The 20,837-nt window shown below is 37.9% G+C and overlaps 1 protein-coding gene across 3 annotated transcripts in view; it reads left to right on the forward strand.

Moving 5' to 3' along the window:
- The window catches only part of LOC127415228 (guanine nucleotide-binding protein G(I)/G(S)/G(T) subunit beta-1), an 80,618-nt gene extending 60,108 nt beyond the window's left edge, over positions 1-20,510 (forward strand). For all 3 annotated transcript variants that reach the window (XM_051653884.1, XM_051653885.1, XM_051653886.1), the window contains exons 6-11: positions 14,189-14,351; positions 14,518-14,584; positions 14,807-15,008; positions 17,594-17,810; positions 18,322-18,437; positions 18,739-20,510. In XM_051653884.1, the coding sequence (XP_051509844.1) occupies positions 14,189-14,351; positions 14,518-14,584; positions 14,807-15,008; positions 17,594-17,810; positions 18,322-18,428 (756 nt within the window). In that variant the 3' untranslated portion in view covers positions 18,429-18,437; positions 18,739-20,510. The remainder of the gene's footprint in view (positions 1-14,188; positions 14,352-14,517; positions 14,585-14,806; positions 15,009-17,593; positions 17,811-18,321; positions 18,438-18,738) is intronic.
- Positions 20,511-20,837: the final 327 nt, after the last annotated feature.

Consider the following 20,837-nt stretch of genomic DNA (forward strand, 5'->3'; position numbering starts at 1 on the left):
TTAATATGTGTTTAACCAAAACACTTATGTGAGACGCTCGCTGAACTGCTGCTATTCTTAAAGAGACAGGACTGTTTTAGCACTTTTCTACATATTAGGAGTGTAAATCACAAACTTCATCATGATATGATGTTATATCTGTTCTCTTAGCCAGCGATCCAATGTGTGCCGATACCCAGGGCTCGAGTTGAGAGGGGATGCGAGGGGATGCCATACCCCTTATTGCAAGAAATACTAAAAAGCACCCCTTTAGATCAGTTGTGTCACGCATTACTTAGAACTAATCATGCAAGTAAAATATTAAATTTTCTACGTTTGATAAATAACAGACTTTAAAAAGGACGATTAGCCGGTCAGAATTAGATTTCGACGTGTCGGGTTACCAGATTTCTATCTGTGAAATCCCCCAATTAGATCTCGACACTTGTACAGTTTGGAAATATAGACCTTTTTCACAGACTGTGATGACGTGTTTCCGCCTTATTTAGCAGCGTAAATCTTGCAGACTTTTTATATGATAATTCTTTTAAATATTGAGTGCAAGTTTACAACATTATGCTTTGTGTTATATTACCGTGGAATTAGTTTTAAAAAAAATACCCCAGCTGCAAGGGGGTTTCGATTACAGCTGCCGAGAGAGTGACAGTAAATTTTATCTTAATTTTGTCTTAATCCACTGCTCTCTATTTTTTAACTCTTCTGGAAAGTAATTCAAATGTAATAATGGACTTTTGCTCTTGGAGCAAATGGGTAAGTGAAAATAATATTTGCTTTGGTCTCCCATTCACTGCTGTTGAAGTTTACCCTGCAAACGTTTACTTCCGTGTTCCAAAACCTGGAGTGTGAAAAAGGTCTATTCTGCAAGGGTGACACTTTAGTCACGCAATCTGGCAACATTCTCTTCACGGCGAAAAGACGCTGGTTTTCAATGACTTGTCCTTCCTAGTGTTCACATGAAACTTAAGCCACTGAAGGTAATGCAAGTTTTCAAAAGTTTTGCACACTTTCAAAAATGGCCAAGAGAACAGTACAATAAAATATTTAGTCTTTCTTTAAAAAGAATAGAACAGAAGGTAAGATATTGCTATGAAGAGTGTACAGTTACAACATGCACATGTTTTTAATTCAAACAATTTACAGAGTTCTTCCATAAAAGTGTGTAGAACAACTTTCTTACACCACTGTTTAAGCATCCTTCATAGAAACAGCCCAAACTTCCAGTACTAGTTCGGTTATCGGAGTAGAAAAAATGTGTGTCTGTGACAGTGGGTGAGCAATCTAGAAAAAACATTTTTCATGATCAAAACATGGATTCTTTTCAACAAAATTGATCATAAAATACAGTAACGGAGGGTAACGGGTGCATATTATGCCCTAATGTCCTAAGGGTCAATGAAGTGACGTTCATTTTTGTCCAGGTCTATTAAATTAAAAATACATAAAAAAATGCAATTCACAAAATCCATTTACTTGAATACACCTCCTCTACGATGAGCTTATTTTCAATTTCTTAGTTTAAAGTCATACTAATATTTTATTTTATTTTTATTTAAAAGTAAAAGGGCTTAATGTAAAAAACTTTAATGTGGTGTCGAGAGACAGTACCAAAAATTCAGTCTCATTAAAAGCTGAAATTCTTGAAAAAAGAAATGTTGGCAAGACTAGTGCAGAATAATCTTTTATTGTTATAAAAAAAAAAAAAAAGCAGTGAAACAATTGTGTTCTAAAATAAAATTCAAATTTAAAAACACTTTTGTCCACCAAATCAAAGTCATTGTGTAAAACCAACATGGTATCCATTTTGTTTATGTTGACCATAAAAACTATAAAACAGAGCGGACACCTTTAGACCCTCAAGACTGAGCGTGAAGTTTTAAAAACATCTGATATTAATTTTGACATTTTTATGAAAAGGCACATGTTGTTCAAGTCATGTGGTGGAACCCTGAGGAAAAATTGATATTCATGACTCAAAAATTCATAACATATATATATATATACACACACACACACACACACACACGCGCGCACACACACACACACACACGCACACACACTTTGGCGGCCAAATGTTTGGAATAATGTACAGATTTTGCTCTTATGGAAAGAAATTGGTACTTTTATTCACCAAAGTGGCATTCAACTGATCACAATGTATAGTCAGGACATTAATAACGTGAAAAATTACTATTACAATTTGAAAGAAATGTTCAGAACTTCTTAAACTACTTCAAAGTGTTCTCATCAAAAAATCTTCCACGTGCAGTAATGACAGCTTTGCAGATCCTTGGCATTCTAGCTGTCAGTTTGTCCAGATACTCAGGTGACATTTCACCCCACGCTTCCTGTACGACTTGCCATAGATGTGGCTGTCTTGTCGGGCACTTCTCACGCACCTTACAGTCTAACTGATTCCACAAAAGCTCAATGGGGTTAAGATCCATAATACTCTTTTCCAATTATCTGTTGTCCAATGTCTGTTTCTTTGCCCACTCTAACCTTTTCTTTTTGTTTTTCTGTTTCAAAAGTGGCTTTTTCTTTGCAATTCTTCTCATAAGGCCTGCACCCCTGAGTCTTCTTTTTACTGTTGTACATGAAACTGGTGTTGAGCGGGTAGAATTCAATGAAGCTGTCAGCTGAGGACATGGAAGGCATCTGTTTCTCAAACTAGAGACTCTGATGTACTTATCCTCTTGTTTAGTTGTACATCTGGGACTTCCACATCTCGTTCTGTCCTTGTTAGAGCCAGTTGTTCTTTGTCTTTGAAGACTGTAGTGTACACCTTTGTATGAAATCTTCAGTTTTTTGGCAATTTCAAGCATTGTATAGCCTTCATTCCTCAAAACAGTGATTGACTGATGAGTTTCTAGAGAAAGCTTTTTTTTTTTTTTTTTGTGCCATTTTTGACCTAATATTGACCTTAGGACATATCAGTCTATTGCATACTGTGGCAACTCAAAAACAAACACAAAGACAATGTTAAGCTTCATTTAATGAACCAAATAGCTTTCAGCTGTGTTTGATATAATGGCAAGTGATTTTCTAGTACCAAATTAGCAATTTAACATGATTACTCAATTATAAGGTGTTGGAGTGATGGCTGCTGGAAAAGAGGCCTGTCTAGAATTTATCAAAAAGTACTTTTTCAAATAGTGATGGTGCTGTTTTTTACATCACTAATATCCTGACTATATTTTGTGATCAGTTGAATGCCACTTTGGTGTATTAAGTACCAATTTCCTTCAAGCAAAGAAAAAACAGCAAAATCTATATATTTATTCCAAACTTTTGGCTGGCAGTGTATATATATATTTTTTACCTTGAAAATGTGTTTGAAAACTTTTGGGAAATTAACGATTAAGTTGTTTATAATCTCATGTATTCAAGGTGCAAAAAAGTATTATAATACTTGGTCACACCACATGACCTTTTTGGACTCAAGACGGCGCCGAGTATGGCTGCTGCGTTGCGAGCTCCGACACAACATAGCAATGTTTTGTTTGTTTTGTTCACAATTCTTATGTTTTTTGTCTTGGATGTTGTCTGCCTTATTGTCTACGACAGACAAACACTTTTGGACATTGGTTCAGCGATCTCACACCGAAAACCGGACTTCACATTCCTCAATGCCGACCCGCTGTTTACAAACACGCAAGCAGAGCCCTTTGCTGGGCAGCACTGCCGCGGAAACGCAGGAGGAAAAGGGGAAACACAGCCGGCGTTCTCATCAGAGTAAGACGCCGTGCAAATCGACCCCCGCTACCCACTATTCTACTGGCAAATGTTCAGTCTCTGGATAACAAGCTCTGCGAGCTGAAAGCGCGGATCTCTTTCCAATGAGAGACGAGGGACTGCTGCATTATCTGCCTAACAGAAACTTGGATGTCTGCGGAGATTCCAGACTCGGCCATTGAACCCGCGGGGTTCTCCGTGCACTGAGCGGACAGAGTGAAAGACCTCTCAGGTAAAACTAGAGGAGGTGGTGTATGTTTTATGATCAACAAATCCTGGTGTGATCAGAGGAACGTACATTCCATCAAGTCTTTCTGTTATCCTGATCTGGAATTTCTTATGCTTCTGTGTCGACCATTCTGGCTACCGAGGGAATTCACAGCGGTCATTATCACTGCTGTGTACATTCCCCCACAAGCCGACACAGACCTGGCACTCAAGGAACTGTATGGGATTATAAGTGAGCAGGAAACCGCGCACCCTGAGGCCGCGTTCATTGTGACCGGGGACTTTAATAAAGCCAGTTTAAAATCAGTCGCACCAAAATATCACCAGCACATTAGTTTCAACGCACGAGGGGACCGGGTTTTGGATCATTGCTACTCTCCGTTCCGGGATGGCTACAAATCCCTCCCCCGCCCACCATTTGGCAAATCGGACCACTCTTCCATTCTGCTTCTGCCCGCTTACAGGCAGAAATTGAAACAGGAAGCACCCACCCTCAGAACGATCCAGTGCTGGTCGGACCAATCAGACTCTATGCTACAAGACTGTTTTGATCACACGGACTGGGAGATGTTCCGGTCCGCCTCTGATGATGACATCGAGCTTTACGCTGATAGCGTAATGTGTTTCATCAGAACGTGCGTAGAGGAAGTGATTCCGACCAGAACTGTACGAATCTATCCGAATCAGAAGTCATGGATCAATAGCGATGTTTGCGCGGCACTTAATGTGCGGACCTCCGCTTTTAATTCCGGGAACGCGGAGGAGCATAAACAAGCCAGTTATGCCCTCCGAAAAACTATCAAAACAGCAAAACGCCAGTACAGGAGCAAGATTGAAGGACAGTTTAACACCACCAACTCTAGAAGCATGTGGCAGGGAATTAACATCATCACGGACTTTAAAGGGAATAAAAACTCCGCCATGAACACCGCTGCCTCTCTACCGGATGAGCTAAATACTTTTTATGCTCGTTTCGAGGGAAATAACACCGCCCTCGCGGAGAGAGCTCTCGCGGCTGAAGCTACAGAGGTTAGTTCACTCTCCGTCTCTGTAGCGGATGTAACCCGATCCTTCCGACATCAGAGCGTGCGCGAACCAGCTGGCTGGTGTTTTTACGGACATTTTCAACCTTTCCCTCTCTTTGTCTGTAGTCCCCACATGCTTTAAAACATCACCATTGTGCCTGTTCCAAAACAATCAAAAATAACTTGTTTAAATGACTGGCGTCCTGTTGCTCTGACCCCCATCATCAGCAAATGTTTTGAGAGACTAATCGGAGATTACATCCGCTCCACTGATGATACCATTGCATCTACAATACACACTGCTCTCTCCCACCTGGAAAAAAAGAACATTTATGTGAGAATGCTGTTTGTAGACTACAGCTCAGCATTCAACACCATAGTGCCCTCCAAGCTAGATGAGAAACTCCGGGCTCTGTGCTTAAACAGCTCGCTGTGCAGCTGGATCCTGGACTTCCTGTCAAGCAGATGCCAGGTGGTTAGAATAGGCAGCAACATCTCATCACTAACCCTCAACACTGGAGCCCCGCAGGGCTGTGTTCTCAGCCCACTACTGTATTCCTTGTACACACATGACTGTGTGGCAACACATAGCTCCAATGCCATCATTAAGTTTGCTGATGACACGACGGTGGTAGGTCTGATCACTGACAATGATGAAACAGCCTACAGAGAGGAGGTGCACACTCTGACACACTGGTGTCAGGAGCACAACCTCTCCCTCAACGTCAGTAAGACAAAGGTGCTTGTGGTGGACTTCAAAAGAAAAGACAGAGAACACAGTCCCATCACCATCAATGGAGCACCAGTGGAGAGAGTCAGCAGCTTCAAGTTCCTGGGTGTCCACATCACTGAGGAACTCACATGGTCCGTCCACACTGAAGTCGTTGTGAAGAAGGCTCATCAGCGCCTCTTCTTCCTGAGACGGCTGAGGAAGTTTGGAATGAACTGCCACATCCTCACACGGTTCTACACCTGCACTGTGGAGAGCATCCTGACTGGCTGTATCTCCGCCTGGTACAGCAATAGCACCGCCCACAACCGCAAAGCACTGCAAAGGGTGGTGCGAACTGCCAGACACATCATCGGAGGTGAGCTTCCCTCCCTCCAGGAAATATATACAAGGCGGTGTGTGAAAAAAGCTCGGAGGATCATCAGAGACTCCAGCCACCCGAGCCATGGGCTGTTCTCACTGCTACCATCAGGTAGGCGATATCGCAGCATCAGGACCCGCACCAGCCGACTTCATGATAGCTTCTTCCCCCAAGCAATCAGACTTCTGAACTCTTGATCTCCCACGATCAAAATACATCAGCACTGCACTTTATTACCCTTACTCTTATATCTCACACTGGACTGTCATAAATTATATTATTATTATTATATTATGTTCTCTCTTAACAACTGATTATCAACCGAGAGCCTGAATGTCAATACAGTACAATACTGTACATTCTAATATATATATATATATATATATATATATATATATATATATATATATATATATACTTTTTTTAAATATATTTTTATTTTTAATTTTTATTGAATAATGTGCATCTATATAGTAAAAAAAAAACAAAAACAAAAACAGCGTATTGTATACTGTACAGTGTATGTTATTATTTGTATATTGTTAAGTGTAATTATGTGTATAACAGATGTTTAAATTGTGTTGTGTTAATTTGATGTTATTGTAAATTGGTATATGTCTCATCACTGTCACGACTGCTATGTTGATCGGAACTGTACCCAAGAATTTCACACACCATTGCACTTGTGTATATGGCTGTGTGACAATAAAGTGATTTTGATTTGATGACAATTTTTTTTTAATTTATTTTGTATCCCTTTTCCTCTCGATTTGGAATGCCCAATTCCCACTACTTAGTAGGTCCTCATGGTGGCGCGGTTACTCACCTCAATCCGGGTGGCGGAGGACAAATCTCAGTTGCCTCCGCTTCTGAGACTGTCAATCCGCGCATTTTATCATGTGGCTCGTTGTGCATGACATCGCGGAGACTCTGCATGTGGAGGCTCATGCTACTCTCCGCGATCCACGCACAACTTACCATGCGCCCCATTGAGAGCGAGATTCAACAAAAATGCGTACATATTTGTACAGATTGTCAAAATAAAGGTGCATCTTTTTTTCTTTTTTCTTTCTTGATTTTCTCCCCTTTTCTCCCCAATTTGGAATGCCCAATTCCCAATGCACTCTAAGTCCTCGTGGTGGTGTAGTGACTTGCCTCAATCTGGGTGGCGGTGGACGAATCTCAGTTGCCTCCGCGTCTGAGAGTGTCAGTCTGCGCATCTTATCATGTGGCTTGTTGAGCACATTACCGTGGAGAGGTAGCGTGTGTGGAAGCTCATGATATTCTCCACGGCATCCACGCACAACTCCCTACGTACCCCACCGAGAGCGAGAACCACATTATAGCGACCACGAGGAGGTTAACCTAATGTAACTCTGCCCACCCTAGCAACCAGGCCTATTGGTTGCTTAGGAAGCCTGACTGGAGTCACTCGGCATGCCCTGGATTCGAACTTGCGACTCCAGGTGTGGTAGTTGGCGTCTTTACTTGCTGAGCACCGGCAGAGGCAGTGTGATGCTCTGGGCAATGTTCTGCTGGGAATCCTTGGGTCCTGGCATTCATGTGGATGTCACTTTGACACGTACCACCTACCTAAAGATTGTTGCAGATCATGAACACCCCTTCATGGCAACAGTATTCCTTGATGGCAGTGGCCTCTTATAGCAGGATAATAAGCTTTGCCACACTGCAAAAATTGTTCAGGAATGGTTTGAGGAACATGACAAAGAGTTCAGGGTGTTCCCTGGCCTCCAAATTCCACAGATCTCAATCCGATTGATTGGCTGTGCTGGACCAACAAGTCCGATTCATGGAGGCCCCACCTCGCAACTTACAGGACTTAAAGAATCTGCTGCTAATGTCTTTGTGCCAGATACCACGGGACACCTTCAGAGGTCTTGTGTAGTCCATGCTTCAACAGGTCAGAGCTGTTTTGGTGGCACGAGGGGGACCTACACGGTATTAGGCAGGTGGTTTTAATGTTGTGGCTGATCAGTGTGTGTGTGTATATATGTGTGTGTGTGTGTGTATGATATATATATATATATATACATACATACATACATACATACATACATACATACATACATACAGTTTACATACACTTAGGTTGAAGTCCTTAAAGGAATAGTTCACCCAAAAATGAAAATTTGCTGATAATTTACTCACCCTCAGGCCATCCAAGATGTATCTGAGTTTCTTTCTTCATCAAAACAGAATTTAAGACTTTTAGGATTTCATTTCAGGCCGCCGCCTCTAAACAATGCAAATAAAATGTATATTTAGGGTGCATCAAAATAATCCACACGACTCCAGTCGATAAATAAAGTTCTTCTGAACCCAAACTATTGATTATTTTTAGAAACAAAACAATACTTATATACTTTTTAACTACAAATGTTCACTTCCGTATATCTCTGTGACGTGCGCTCATGAGAGGGATGACGTAAGCTCGTTGGTAAGGTCACGCGTCACGTGGAGGAGGAGTCAGGAAGCGTGTCATTGTTTACATTTTTTTTATTATTATTTGGAAATTATTTTTTATTTTTTTATATTGTTTTGAAATTGTTTTGGACTGTTTTGGTTTGTGAACGGCACTTGGTCCGTGCTCTGTGCAAGTTTGTATTGTAAACAATGATGCGCTTCCTGCCTCCACCTCCACGTGATGCGTGACCTTACCAACGAGCTTACGTCATCCCTCTCGAGCACTTTTGATGCACCCTAAATATGCATTTTGGACCGTCAAAAAAATGGAGTACATTCACTTGCATTGTTTATAGTAGGAGGCCTGAAATGAAATCCTAAAAATCTTAAATTCTGTTTTGATGAAGAAAGAAACTCAGATACATCTTGGATGGCCTGAGGGTGAGCAAATTATCAGCAATTTTATTTTTGGGTGAACTACTCCTTTAAAACTAATTTTGTAACCACTCCACAGATTTAATATTAGCAAACTATAGTTTTGGCAAGTTGTTTAGGACATCTACTTTGTGCATGACACGAGTAAATTTTCCAACAATTGTTTACAGACCGACTGTTTCACTTTTAATTGACTATAATCACAATTTCACTGGGTCAGAAGTTTACATACACTAAGATAACTGTGCCTTTAAGCAGCTTGGAAAATTACAGAAAATGATGTCAAGCCTTTAAGCAGTTAGCCAATTAGCTTCTGATAGGAGGTGTACTGAATTGGAGGTTTATCTGTGGATGTATTTTAAGGCCTACCTTTAAACTCAGTGCCACTTTGCTTGACTTCATCAAAAGAAATCAGCCAAGACCGCAGAAAATAATTGTGGACCTCCACAAGTCTGGTTCATCCTTGGGAGTAATTTCCAAATGCCTGAAGGTACCACATTCATCTGTACAAACAATAGGACACAAGTATAAACACCTTGGGACCATGCAGCCATCATAACTCTCAGGGAGAAGATGCATTCTGTCTCCTAGAGATGAAAGTAGTTTGGTGCGAAAAGTGCAAATCAGTCCCAAAGCAAAGGACCTTGTGAAGATGCTGGAGGAAACAGGTAGACAAGTATCTATATCCACAGTAAAACGAGTCCTATATTGACATAATCTGAAAGGCTGCTCAGCAAGGAAGAAGCCACTGCTCCAAAACTGCCATAAAAAAGCCAGACTACAGTTTGCAGGTGCACATAGGGATAAAGATCTTACTTTTTGGAGAAATGTCCTCTGGTCTAATGAAACAAAAATTGAACTGTTTGGCCATAATGACCATCGTTATGTTTGGAGGGAAAGAGTGTGGCTTGCAAGCTGAAGAACACCATCCCAACCGTGAAGCATGGGGTGGCAGCATCATATTGTGGGGGTGCTTTGCTGCAGGAGGGACTGGTGCACTTCACAAAATAGATGGCATCATGAGGAACAAAAATTATGTGGATATATTGAAGCAAGATCTCAAGACATCAGCCAGGAAGTTAAAGCTTGGTCGCAAATGGGTCTTCCAAATGGGCAATGACCCCAAGCATATCTCCAAAGTTGTGGCAAAATGGCTTAAGTGAAACAAAGTCAAGGTATTGGAGTGGCCATCACAAAGCCCTGACTTCAATCCGATAGAAAATGTGTGGTCAGAATTAAAAATGTGTGTGCAAGCAATTAGGCCTACAAAGCTGATTCAGTTACACCAGTTCTGTCTGGAGGAATGGGCCAAAATTCCAGCAACTTATTGTGAGAAGCTTGTGGAAGGCTTCCCAAATTGTTTGACCAAAGTTAAACAATGTAAAGGCAATGCTACCAAATACTAACAAAGTGTATGTAAACTTCTGACCCACTGGGAATGTGTTGAAAGAAATAAAAGATGAAATAAATCATTCTCTCTACTATTATTCTGACATTTCACATTCTTAAATTAAAGTAGTGATCCTAACTGACATAAGACAGGGAATGTTTTCTGATTAAATGTCAGGAATTGTGAAAAACTCAGTTTAAATGTATTTGGCTAAGGTGTATGTAAACTTCTTTCTTCAAATATATATATATATATATATATATATATATATATATATATGTGTGTGTGTTTGTGTACACAAGCATATATATATATATATATATATATATATATATATATATATATATATATATGTGTGTGTGTGTGTGTTTGTGTACACAAGCATGCGTGCATGGAATGAACTTGGAATTTTTAAGTTTTTAAAAAGCTAAAATGTGACCAAAATGATGGAAAAACTAATGATAAAATAATATTTGTAAAATGTATATTTATTTAATGTATTTAGTGAGGAAGGTCCCCTGTATAATTAACAGCAAGAGTGAATTTCTTTCAAATGTATGGTGAATGGACATTATATCTGAGATGTTATATCTGAATTATACCCAAATAAAAAAGAATCCTGAATCTAATGAAAACGAGAGCTTGAGAGTCGGGAAAACTGTATCAATACCCAGCTCTAGTTTTATGTACATTATAGAACAAATCGTGAGGTAACCATATTGACCAATCCCTACTAATGTTATAGTAGGGATTGGTCAATATGGTTACCTCATGATTTGGTTCTATTTACGATATGAGGTTCATGATTCGATATAATAGCACTTAAATGACAAAATATTACAGAAAATGGTTTCTTTTCTGAAAAACTTTTGAGCAAAATACACATAATTTCTCATCAAAATAAAGTTCTTTAAAACACAATATAAATGCTCAAAGTTGAAATAAGAGTTGCTCATATACCTTTCTCTATAAGAAAAGATCACAAACAAATAAGATTTCGAAAATAGTGGGCTACATTCAGGCTGATCAGGTGCAAAACATGGAATAGAACTGAACAAAACCTGTCCTGAAAAAAGGATGTGTGAGTGTATTAATTTTTTTTTTTATCATTTTGTCATTATTATAATCACATTTTAACTTTGTAAAAATAACAAAATTCTACATTATATTAATTAATATTATATCATGAAATTTTATATATAATAATGATATGAGCTATCACTGTTTGAAGTAATGTGTACAATTTACAAGTAATAACATTGAGTTTACATTCATTTATATAAGAAACGCTAAAAAGGTACTGTCACTTTAAGAGTTTCAACATGTGTTCCGGTTCAGTGAACATTAACGAGGATCTCTCTGTTTCTTTAGCGCATCCATGCTCCATGAGATTAAAATTAATATTTATTTTTACTTTTTTATCTGACTGTAAAGAAGAGAAAGGATATTAAGACACAATATTCAATTAAAGTGGAGCCGCCTCATTTTTGATGGATACATTACATGAAGGAAATGATCAGTTTTAATCTCAGGCACTTTAAAAACAAGGTGATTTTCCAGGTATTGCAGTACTTACATTTCTAAAAGCTAAATTCAAGCACTTTAAGGGCCTTGTGTGAACCAGAGTATGCGAGTGGAGTGGAGCGGAGCGGAGCGGCAACAATTTTCCCTCCATGCTCAAAGCATTCTTTAATCACTCCGCTCCACTCCAGGTTGTCCATTTCCCGTTCCACGCTCCTGGATTAGAGAAACCCCGCTCCATAGCAAAATTAGCGCCTAACTACCTATCCACTGTGAAGTTATTTCAGTATGCTTTTAAATATCACAACCCTCTCTCTATGCAGAAGAAGTATTAAATGAAAAATAAATACACAATTCTAGGAGAAAAGCTACAATGTGCTTTATTAGAACACTAACATTAGCCTAAAACTAAATTAAATTATTTGAATAGCTTACTTTTGAAACATGTCAGCAGCATTCTCTAGATTTAATAAATTACATAAATTACTAGATGAAAAAACCATTAAATAAAAAATAAAATTACCAAATGAAATTTTTTATTTTTTATTTTTTTTTTTTACCAGAACGAAAACAAAACATTAAATTTCATCAAATTAATAAATTATATATAAAATATATATAAATAAATAATAATATTAGGCCTATGTATTATTGCCTATTTCTATTATTGCACTTCTTTTAATTAACCTTGCCCTATAATTTTGTGAATGAAAAGATTACATTCTCAGAATGTTCTACACTTTTTTTTTTTAATTAAAACTAGATAAGACTATTAAAACTATATGTCTAATGCAGAGTTCACTTTTAGAAAGATTTAAAAAATCTACCTCTCTCTGCTCACATTTGCTGAGCTTCTTCATCTGCAAATGTATAATGCATAAATTAGCTGGCATTCAATTAAAGTCAAACTACGCAATATTAACATTGATTAGTTCAGTTGGTGTTTTAGGTTGTTAAGTTCAATTCTGTTTAATGCGGGACATAATAGCCTACAGTTAAGTTTGCGATGCATTTGATTACAATGATGATATGATTATTCAAAATATTTAATAGGGGAGAGAGATATACTGTATGTATTACTGACCTTTAGATTTTCTCTCCACATGTGAATGGATTATCATCATGTTTTCTGGTCACGTCTTTTAGGATTTCACAATGAACCTTTGATTGTGGCAATCACCTCCCCACTCAGGTTCTCCATATAGCATATAGTTAACTCAAGCTTTACCTCAAGATAAACTAAATAATCAGGAGCGTTAACCTTCGCGCAGGAGGTCGAATATTACCAAGTGCTGCTAGATTTTACATTTATATTTATTTTTATCATTCTTTATGGTTATATCAGAAATTCAATCTTTCCTTCATGCCAATAGTGTTTATCACTGCTTATCACGTGGTGAATTATTGCATTAAGGGCCGTTAACAGGTGTTGTGCTCGTGGTGGAGCGAGAGAAAACAATGACGCTCAGATTTGTAAAAAACCCGCTCCAGGCAACATCATGCCACTCCACTCCTTGCTCCGCTTCCACTCTGCTCATATACACTGTTGTGAACCCTGTAAACAGTGTCAAATAAAGCACAGTAGTGGTAAAATCAAGCGATAGAGAGAATGATGTTTGACGGCTCATTTAATTTGATCACATGGACTGAAAACAATGTTGCAAATGTCAAAATATATCCTTATATGCCACGGTATGGTCATTTTTTTGGTTTGCGATATATCAAAATTCAATATATCGTCTCATGCATTGTCCTGTGATGAGTGAAACTTTAGAATGTGCATGCTGTGTGCGTAACACTTTATGACATACATACTGCATGTAATAAATCAGTGCGTATTTGTCTAAGCACAGGGTATTCAACCAGTGAGTAGCTAATGTCTAATTTTCTAACTAATGATTTGAGCAGTTTATAACATAATTGTAATAATGTCATTTTAGGTAATGTTCTTAACAGTGTTACAATGGTCATGGATATTTCTATAGTTAATATACGATTATTTAGTTATGCAAATATTTATTTGGCTGGAAATTTCTATAAAATCAATAACAACTGGAAAATCATGGAAATTCATTAGTCAGTAGGGGTGGGGAACCCTTTCTTAATGAAAGTGTTACTTTGAAAAAATATAGCTTTTCTAGGGGTCCCTGGCTCTGTAAAGGTTGAAATCACTTGTTCTAAGTCACAAAATTGTTCTCCTCTTATATTCTCATACTACTTTTCATTTGTGAACTCAATCCAGATTAAATTTTAACTTCTAACATATCATACCACTGTGTATTATTAATCTTCTATATCTGGAATTGGTGCAAATATTTGATGTGCTGTGTATTGACATGTAGGTGCATGCTATTCCTCTGCGCTCTTCGTGGGTGATGACTTGTGCGTACGCGCCATCCGGAAATTACGTGGCCTGTGGAGGTCTGGATAACATTTGCTCCATCTACAACCTGAAGACCCGCGAGGGGAATGTGCGCGTCAGCCGAGAACTGGCTGGACACACAGGTGCTCAGTTTTCAACTGTTTAGGCAGTTCTGCACAGTCGTACCTACAGTTCTGATGTTGTGCTCATACATAAGAAACTGAGACTAACTTCGGAGTTTATTTAGTTTTGGGGTTTAGTTTATGGTCTCACTATTTTTTCCTGCTGTTTTACTGCTGTTTTCACCAGGTTATCTGTCCTGCTGCCGTTTCCTTGATGATAACCAGATTGTTACCAGCTCAGGCGACACCACCTGGTAAGTTACTGCACCAGAACCAAGTACCAAGTATCTGGATGGATAAATAGACAGACAGATAGATAGGTATGGATGGATGGACAGATAGATAGGTAGGTACATAATGACTAATGATCCAATACAAAAAAAAAAAAAAAAGAGTTGTAAAGAATTATAAAACTACGTCTGTTTCCTTATTATAATTTTTTATTTTATTTTTTTGCTACATCTGTTTAATATTAGTGCTCTGTGGGATATTGAGACCGGGCAGCAGACAACCACATTTGCAGGTCACACCGGTGATGTGATGTCACTGTCTCTGGCCCCAGACACGCGCCTGTTTGTTTCGGGTGCCTGCGATGCCTCTGCTAAACTCTGGGACGTCAGGGAAGGCATGTGCAGACAGACTTTCACTGGCCACGAGTCTGACATCAATGCCATCTGTGTAAGCAACACTCACATACATACTCCAGAGAGTCACATATAGTTACAAGGGTTTCTGTAATCATCCAATGAACCAACTTGTCAATTAGTTCACCGCCACCAGCGTTGCGTTTTTAAATGTGCACAAAGTGATTATTTAGAGGTTCAAGCCCCTTTCATGCTTACAATATGAAAAGTAATTAATGGAATTTTGAACTTTTGGTTTATCGTCAAACGGTATGCCAAAACGTACATAGTGGGCATGAACACTTTTATTAAAACGGTTATAACTTTCAAAGGGATTGAGATATTATCACCAAATTTGGTACACTTATGTATGGGGTCATTTTGAGGACACATACAAAAAAAATTGCATGCCTCTGCCTCTTGATGGCGCTATAATAATTAAAAAACTAAAAATGGCTCTAACTATGGAACCGTAGGTACGATTTAAATTTTGCATGCTGTGTCTTTGTCCAAGGTGCCATCAAGGTCTATGAGGACAGTTGCATATCTTGAAAAACATGGCCATTGACCAATGTTTTAGCAGCTACTTGACAAGGTTAAAAAAGACGTATCAAAACGAAACGTGGTAGGCCTGTTTGTGTCTTGGCCTGAGAGGTCTGTGCAAAATTTGAAAAGAAATTGACCACCGGGAGGCACTGTTGTGTTTTAAATGCACATAAATCAATGTAAATACGGCTGTCTTTCACAAAGAAACACGTTCTTCATATAATAGACCTCCTCTTTCTGAACAACTTTGCCTCAAGAACCATTGGTGTGAATCAAATCATTTGTTAATTATTTGAGATTATTTAACAAAACTACTTTTTCGAACTAGTCCTAGGCCGTTCACCTGATCAGAACCAAATCAGTGCAAAAAGGTTCTCTGGAGTCCCAATCTCAATAATGATCAAAAAAAGTTTGAACTTTCGATGCACCGTTGCAATAGTATGCCAAAACGATGGCCACTTTTTCTTAAATGGTTATAACTCTTGAACAGAATGAGATATCATCACCAAATGTAAAACACTTATGTAGGAGGTCAATTTGAGGACACATGGAAAAAATTGGGTACCTCTGCCTCTTGGTGGCGCTATAACAGTCAGAAATGTAAAAAATACCATATCTCTGTGCTACCTAACCTGATGTTTCTGAAAATTAAGGCACTTTATCATTGTTTTAGTTGCAAACAGACTGTCTAATTAATACTTAATATATGTTACATATGCACTTAAAGGACCTTAAAGGCTTGAAACTCGTTAATCCCTGCTTGCAGCTATATTTTATTTTATTTTTGAAAATCATGTTTGAAATGATGAAGATGAAGACTAGACATATCAGTCACAGTTTGTGCTTTATTCTGGGCGCACTTTCGTAAACATCGACATGTTGAGATCATACGTCCAGCTGAATATTATTCTCTCTCCTGTAATTGGACACATTCAGTCTCATAATTTGTCATGGCTGAATGCAAAAATCACATTTTAAAAACATCTATGTAAAATATATTTAAAAAATATTATTATTAATATATTAATTTTCATTCAAAGAGTTGACAAATTTGGGGACGGAAAGACAGGAACCGCAATGTGGCCTAGTGTGATTATTAAACTGCAAAAGGAAGTGATTTAATTAAATGAATATATCTATGTGCGCTGCATGCTTAAAGTGAAAACGCGACACTGTTCTTACTCAAGCTTGTGTGGAGCTCATGATACAGTGTTTCAAGCGGTCTTGGAGATGTTTGCAATCAGTGAGTGCGTTTATATGCACAACAGTATGCTGAAAGTTACCAAATATCAGCTCATTGTAAAAAATTAGATATGAGATGTTTAGGGTTTCTCTGGTGTTGACATCAGCACATTGGTTAAGCCGCCAGAACGCTAGTAAACATGCAGAATGAAATCGGGCTAATGGGCAAAAATATGTTTGTGCAATCATTTTTTCAAACAATTTATTACATTTTACAAATAATCGTTGGACGATTCTGCATGGAAAAGCACTCAGTTTTGCTTATAATGTGCATTGAGAACACAGCATGCTTGGAGTTCACTTTTTCACATTCATGTTATTCCATTTTTGTCACAACAAGTTACTATAGTAATAACGTGACACCGGTGCACAGAAAAGGAGATGACAGCATTTCACTAAATTTTGATGAGGAGCATATTAAAAACACTTTTGTTATTAGAGCTGTTCAGGTTGTAGTCCAAATACCCAGAAGAGAATTCGCATTTCAAGCTATGGGTTCTCTCAGGATTTCCTAGGGGTTTTTCTAATGGTAGATTTGGATTATGTGAGTAAAATAATTTCTGTGGTAAACATTACTTGAAAATACTTGTTCACGTTTTGTTCGACAACATAAATTACACACTGTCATTCCCCAAACGTGAAGCTGCTGTTTAAAAAAAAAAAAAAAAAAAAAAGTATGTTGCTAACAAGTTGCTAAATGATACAGATTAGTCAACTAGTCATTCAGGCAACCCACCATATAGTTGAGTTCAACATTATGTAGTTCAACACATCTCTTGTCAGCACACTTAAATACGCATCTACACTTCATGTTTTAAATGGCTAAAACTATCATTTTTCTCCTCCTATCAGTTTTTCCCCAACGGGAATGCGTTCGCCACAGGCTCGGATGACGCCACCTGCAGGCTGTTTGACCTGCGTGCTGACCAGGAGCTGATGGTTTACTCTCACGACAACATCATCTGCGGCATCACCTCTGTGGCCTTTTCGAAGAGCGGACGACTGCTGCTCGCCGGCTACGACGATTTCAACTGCAACGTGTGGGATGCTCTTAAAGCCGACCGTGCAGGTCAGTATGAAAGGCGACAGAGAAATATCTTCCACAGTAATGTTCTGTTATTAATTGATTTGTTTCGCAACCTGGTGTTTAAAACTTGTCTTTTCAGATAAGATCAAGGTTTTTCCAGTGAGAAGAAAATTGTAAACCATGTTTAAAAAAAAAAAGAAAGATCTATAGACCTCTCTACTCTCTGGATTTGATTGGATCGTGAAATGTTAGGCTGTGATGTTTTAGCTATCATTATTAAGATACTAATCAATGTCTTCTTGTCTTTGAAAATACTGTATTTCTCAGACATCGACATTGTGAAATATTCCTCAGAGAGCAACAAATAGGAGGATCAGAAACAGATGAGAAGTCGTAGAGTTCAAATTTGAACCGTACAGATTTACTGATGCTTAAGTTATTTTATCTTGTAAATTCTTCATGTAAATGTAATAGGTCACATATCAGTCTATATGTACAGTCATGGGTGAACTCATTGTTTGAATATGATTGGCATGTTGTTGTGTTTTTGCAGGTGTTTTGGCGGGTCATGATAATCGTGTTAGCTGCTTGGGTGTAACTGATGATGGGATGGCTGTGGCTACAGGCTCCTGGGACAGTTTCCTTAAGATCTGGAATTAAAGCCGGAAGGTAAACTCATCATCTTTGGCTACTTGGTCACTTAAAAAGAAAGTCTGTAAAATGATTACCTAAAAAGGTAGAGTAAACATGCAACCTTTGCAAAATAAAAGAAAAAACATTAATACTTAAAAACATATTAATTGAACTTTTTTCAATTCATTAATACTTTCTTCAAATGTCATTTCAAATACAAATGCATCTCTACTGCCATCTACTGTCTGTAAAATGAGCTGTATCTCAGACCACAGTTGACTTGGCCTTTGATGGATTGCTTCATGTTATCAAATTGTTTTTTTTTCTCCCTCCTCAGATGGCGTCAGGACTCTAAGGTTCACTGGAAGACCATTCCACAATCAAAATGTTAAATTTTATTCTCCTATCTCCTATCTTCTTAAACACGACAGAACTGACCCCAACATCTATAAACGACAAAAGAGCAAAAATTTCTCCTTTGGAAATAATAAAAAAAAAAAAAGAGCACAATTGTTTCACTCAGCTAGATTGTAGTTGGTAAGTTGATAAAAGTTGGTAATTGTGCATTCCTTTTGGGACCATTTTCTGATCTTGTATTGAAAGAACATAAAAGACTCATTCCACTGCTATTGTCATTACGCTAACATCATCTATCTTCAACACGAAAAGAAGCAGTTTTTCTCCAATGAACGAGCTCGATGGCTTTCTGGGCCTTTTTTTGGACCCCACCCCCCTGTCAATTGTTGGTTAAGGTTCAAAATTGAGGATCACAAGCGTGCTTATCAATGTTATCAAAATCAGATCGGGGTCCACTAGCTGCTATCGTGGGGTCTAGTTGCAAATTTTGTTTGCACAAGTAATACAGTTTTGCATGTATAATGTTGAAAACTGTTAACTAACCAAGCACGTGCTGTTCACAATGACAATTGCTTGATTTTCAAAGACAAACAATGTCAGTTTTAACCATGTCTCTCCTTGTGCTTTTTTTTTTTCTTTTGAAAAATGTGGAGTAATTCATTGAAGATTAACCAATCATTATAATATTATTTTTTCTTTTTTTTTCTTATCCAATTTTTCTCTATCTGTTTGAACTTGATGTGGAGGATGTTGACAGGTGGGATGGGGCAGTTCTTCATTTTTCGATTTTAACAGAGGTGCCCGTTTTGTGCTTGGAAAACAGTTACTACTCTGTGAATGACATGTTGTATAAATCAATGTTTGAAAATAATGATATGGAAAACTTTTTAAGTTAAAAAAAAAACCAATATTTTGGTTGTCTGCCATGAGTGGGAATCTCGTAGAATCGCATGCTGTAGAATTGCTTAAAAGAGGTGCATATGGAACTTAAGTCCTTGATGTTTTTCTTTAAAAAACAAAAACAAAAACAAAAAAACTGTTAAATAGATCACAGTATTTATATTTTTTTTCCTTTTTTGTTTTCTTTTTTGCTACTCAGTGCATACATAATTCAGTTTAACATTCAAAGCTATGCACTTAAGAGAAGCAAACATGTTGATCACAACACATGAATGGTGAGCTGTTTCCTGTCCCTGGAGAGCTTGTGAATCCCCGAACACACACACACACCCACACACAAATAACCAGAACAAAGAAATTCTCATTCTCTCTGTAGCAAAACAAAATTTCATATACAAAGACAATGCTAGAGACATTTTGTAACGAACAGGTTTTTTTGTTCTTTAATAAAAATAAAAAAAAGAAGAAAACGCAGAATTTGAATGGCAGAACTCTTCTCGATATGTATCAAGAAAAGCTCTTTCCTTAGCTGTAGTGGCATTTCTTCCATTCTGTTATTCCTCTGCAACATTCTGTACAAAAACAAAAAAAGTGCTGTCGTTGTGCATTAGGCCTGGAGTTGGCAACGAAAATAAAAGACTAAAAATGAACTAAATTTCCTTTCTCCCTCTTTCTCTGCCTCTCTTTGCCTCTTCCTTACAAATAACACACAGCTCTGTGCTCCCCTCTGTACCCTTATCCATCTTTTGTATTTAATTTTAAAGTCTGTGTACAACAGAGAGCTGGATGCAAGATAGAAACTATATTAAAATGTACTGTTATTTAAGATGTAATAAACGCAGTTTGAGACGATCTTATGTTGCTTCTCTTTTTTTCCCAAAGGAAATATTTTGACATGCATGTACTTATTGTCATCTTCAGGACACCTGAAAGGAAACAAAGAAAAATAAACTACAAATGCCACTATTGCAATTGTTCACAGTGTTCCAACAGTCATGCAAAATGTGGAAATATTTGAGAATTTTAAAATTGTGATTTCCAGGCCTGGAAAAGTTATGGAAAGTAATCAAATTTGGTCTAGGAAAAGTCATGGATATATCTACAGAGACAATATTTTTTCAGGGTTCCCATGTGTCCTGGAAAACATGTAATTTTGCAATGCAGTTCCGCAATCATGGA

Source organism: Myxocyprinus asiaticus, chromosome 24 (genome assembly GCF_019703515.2).
Source record: "Myxocyprinus asiaticus isolate MX2 ecotype Aquarium Trade chromosome 24, UBuf_Myxa_2, whole genome shotgun sequence".
Classification (NCBI taxonomy): domain Eukaryota; kingdom Metazoa; phylum Chordata; class Actinopteri; order Cypriniformes; family Catostomidae; genus Myxocyprinus; species Myxocyprinus asiaticus.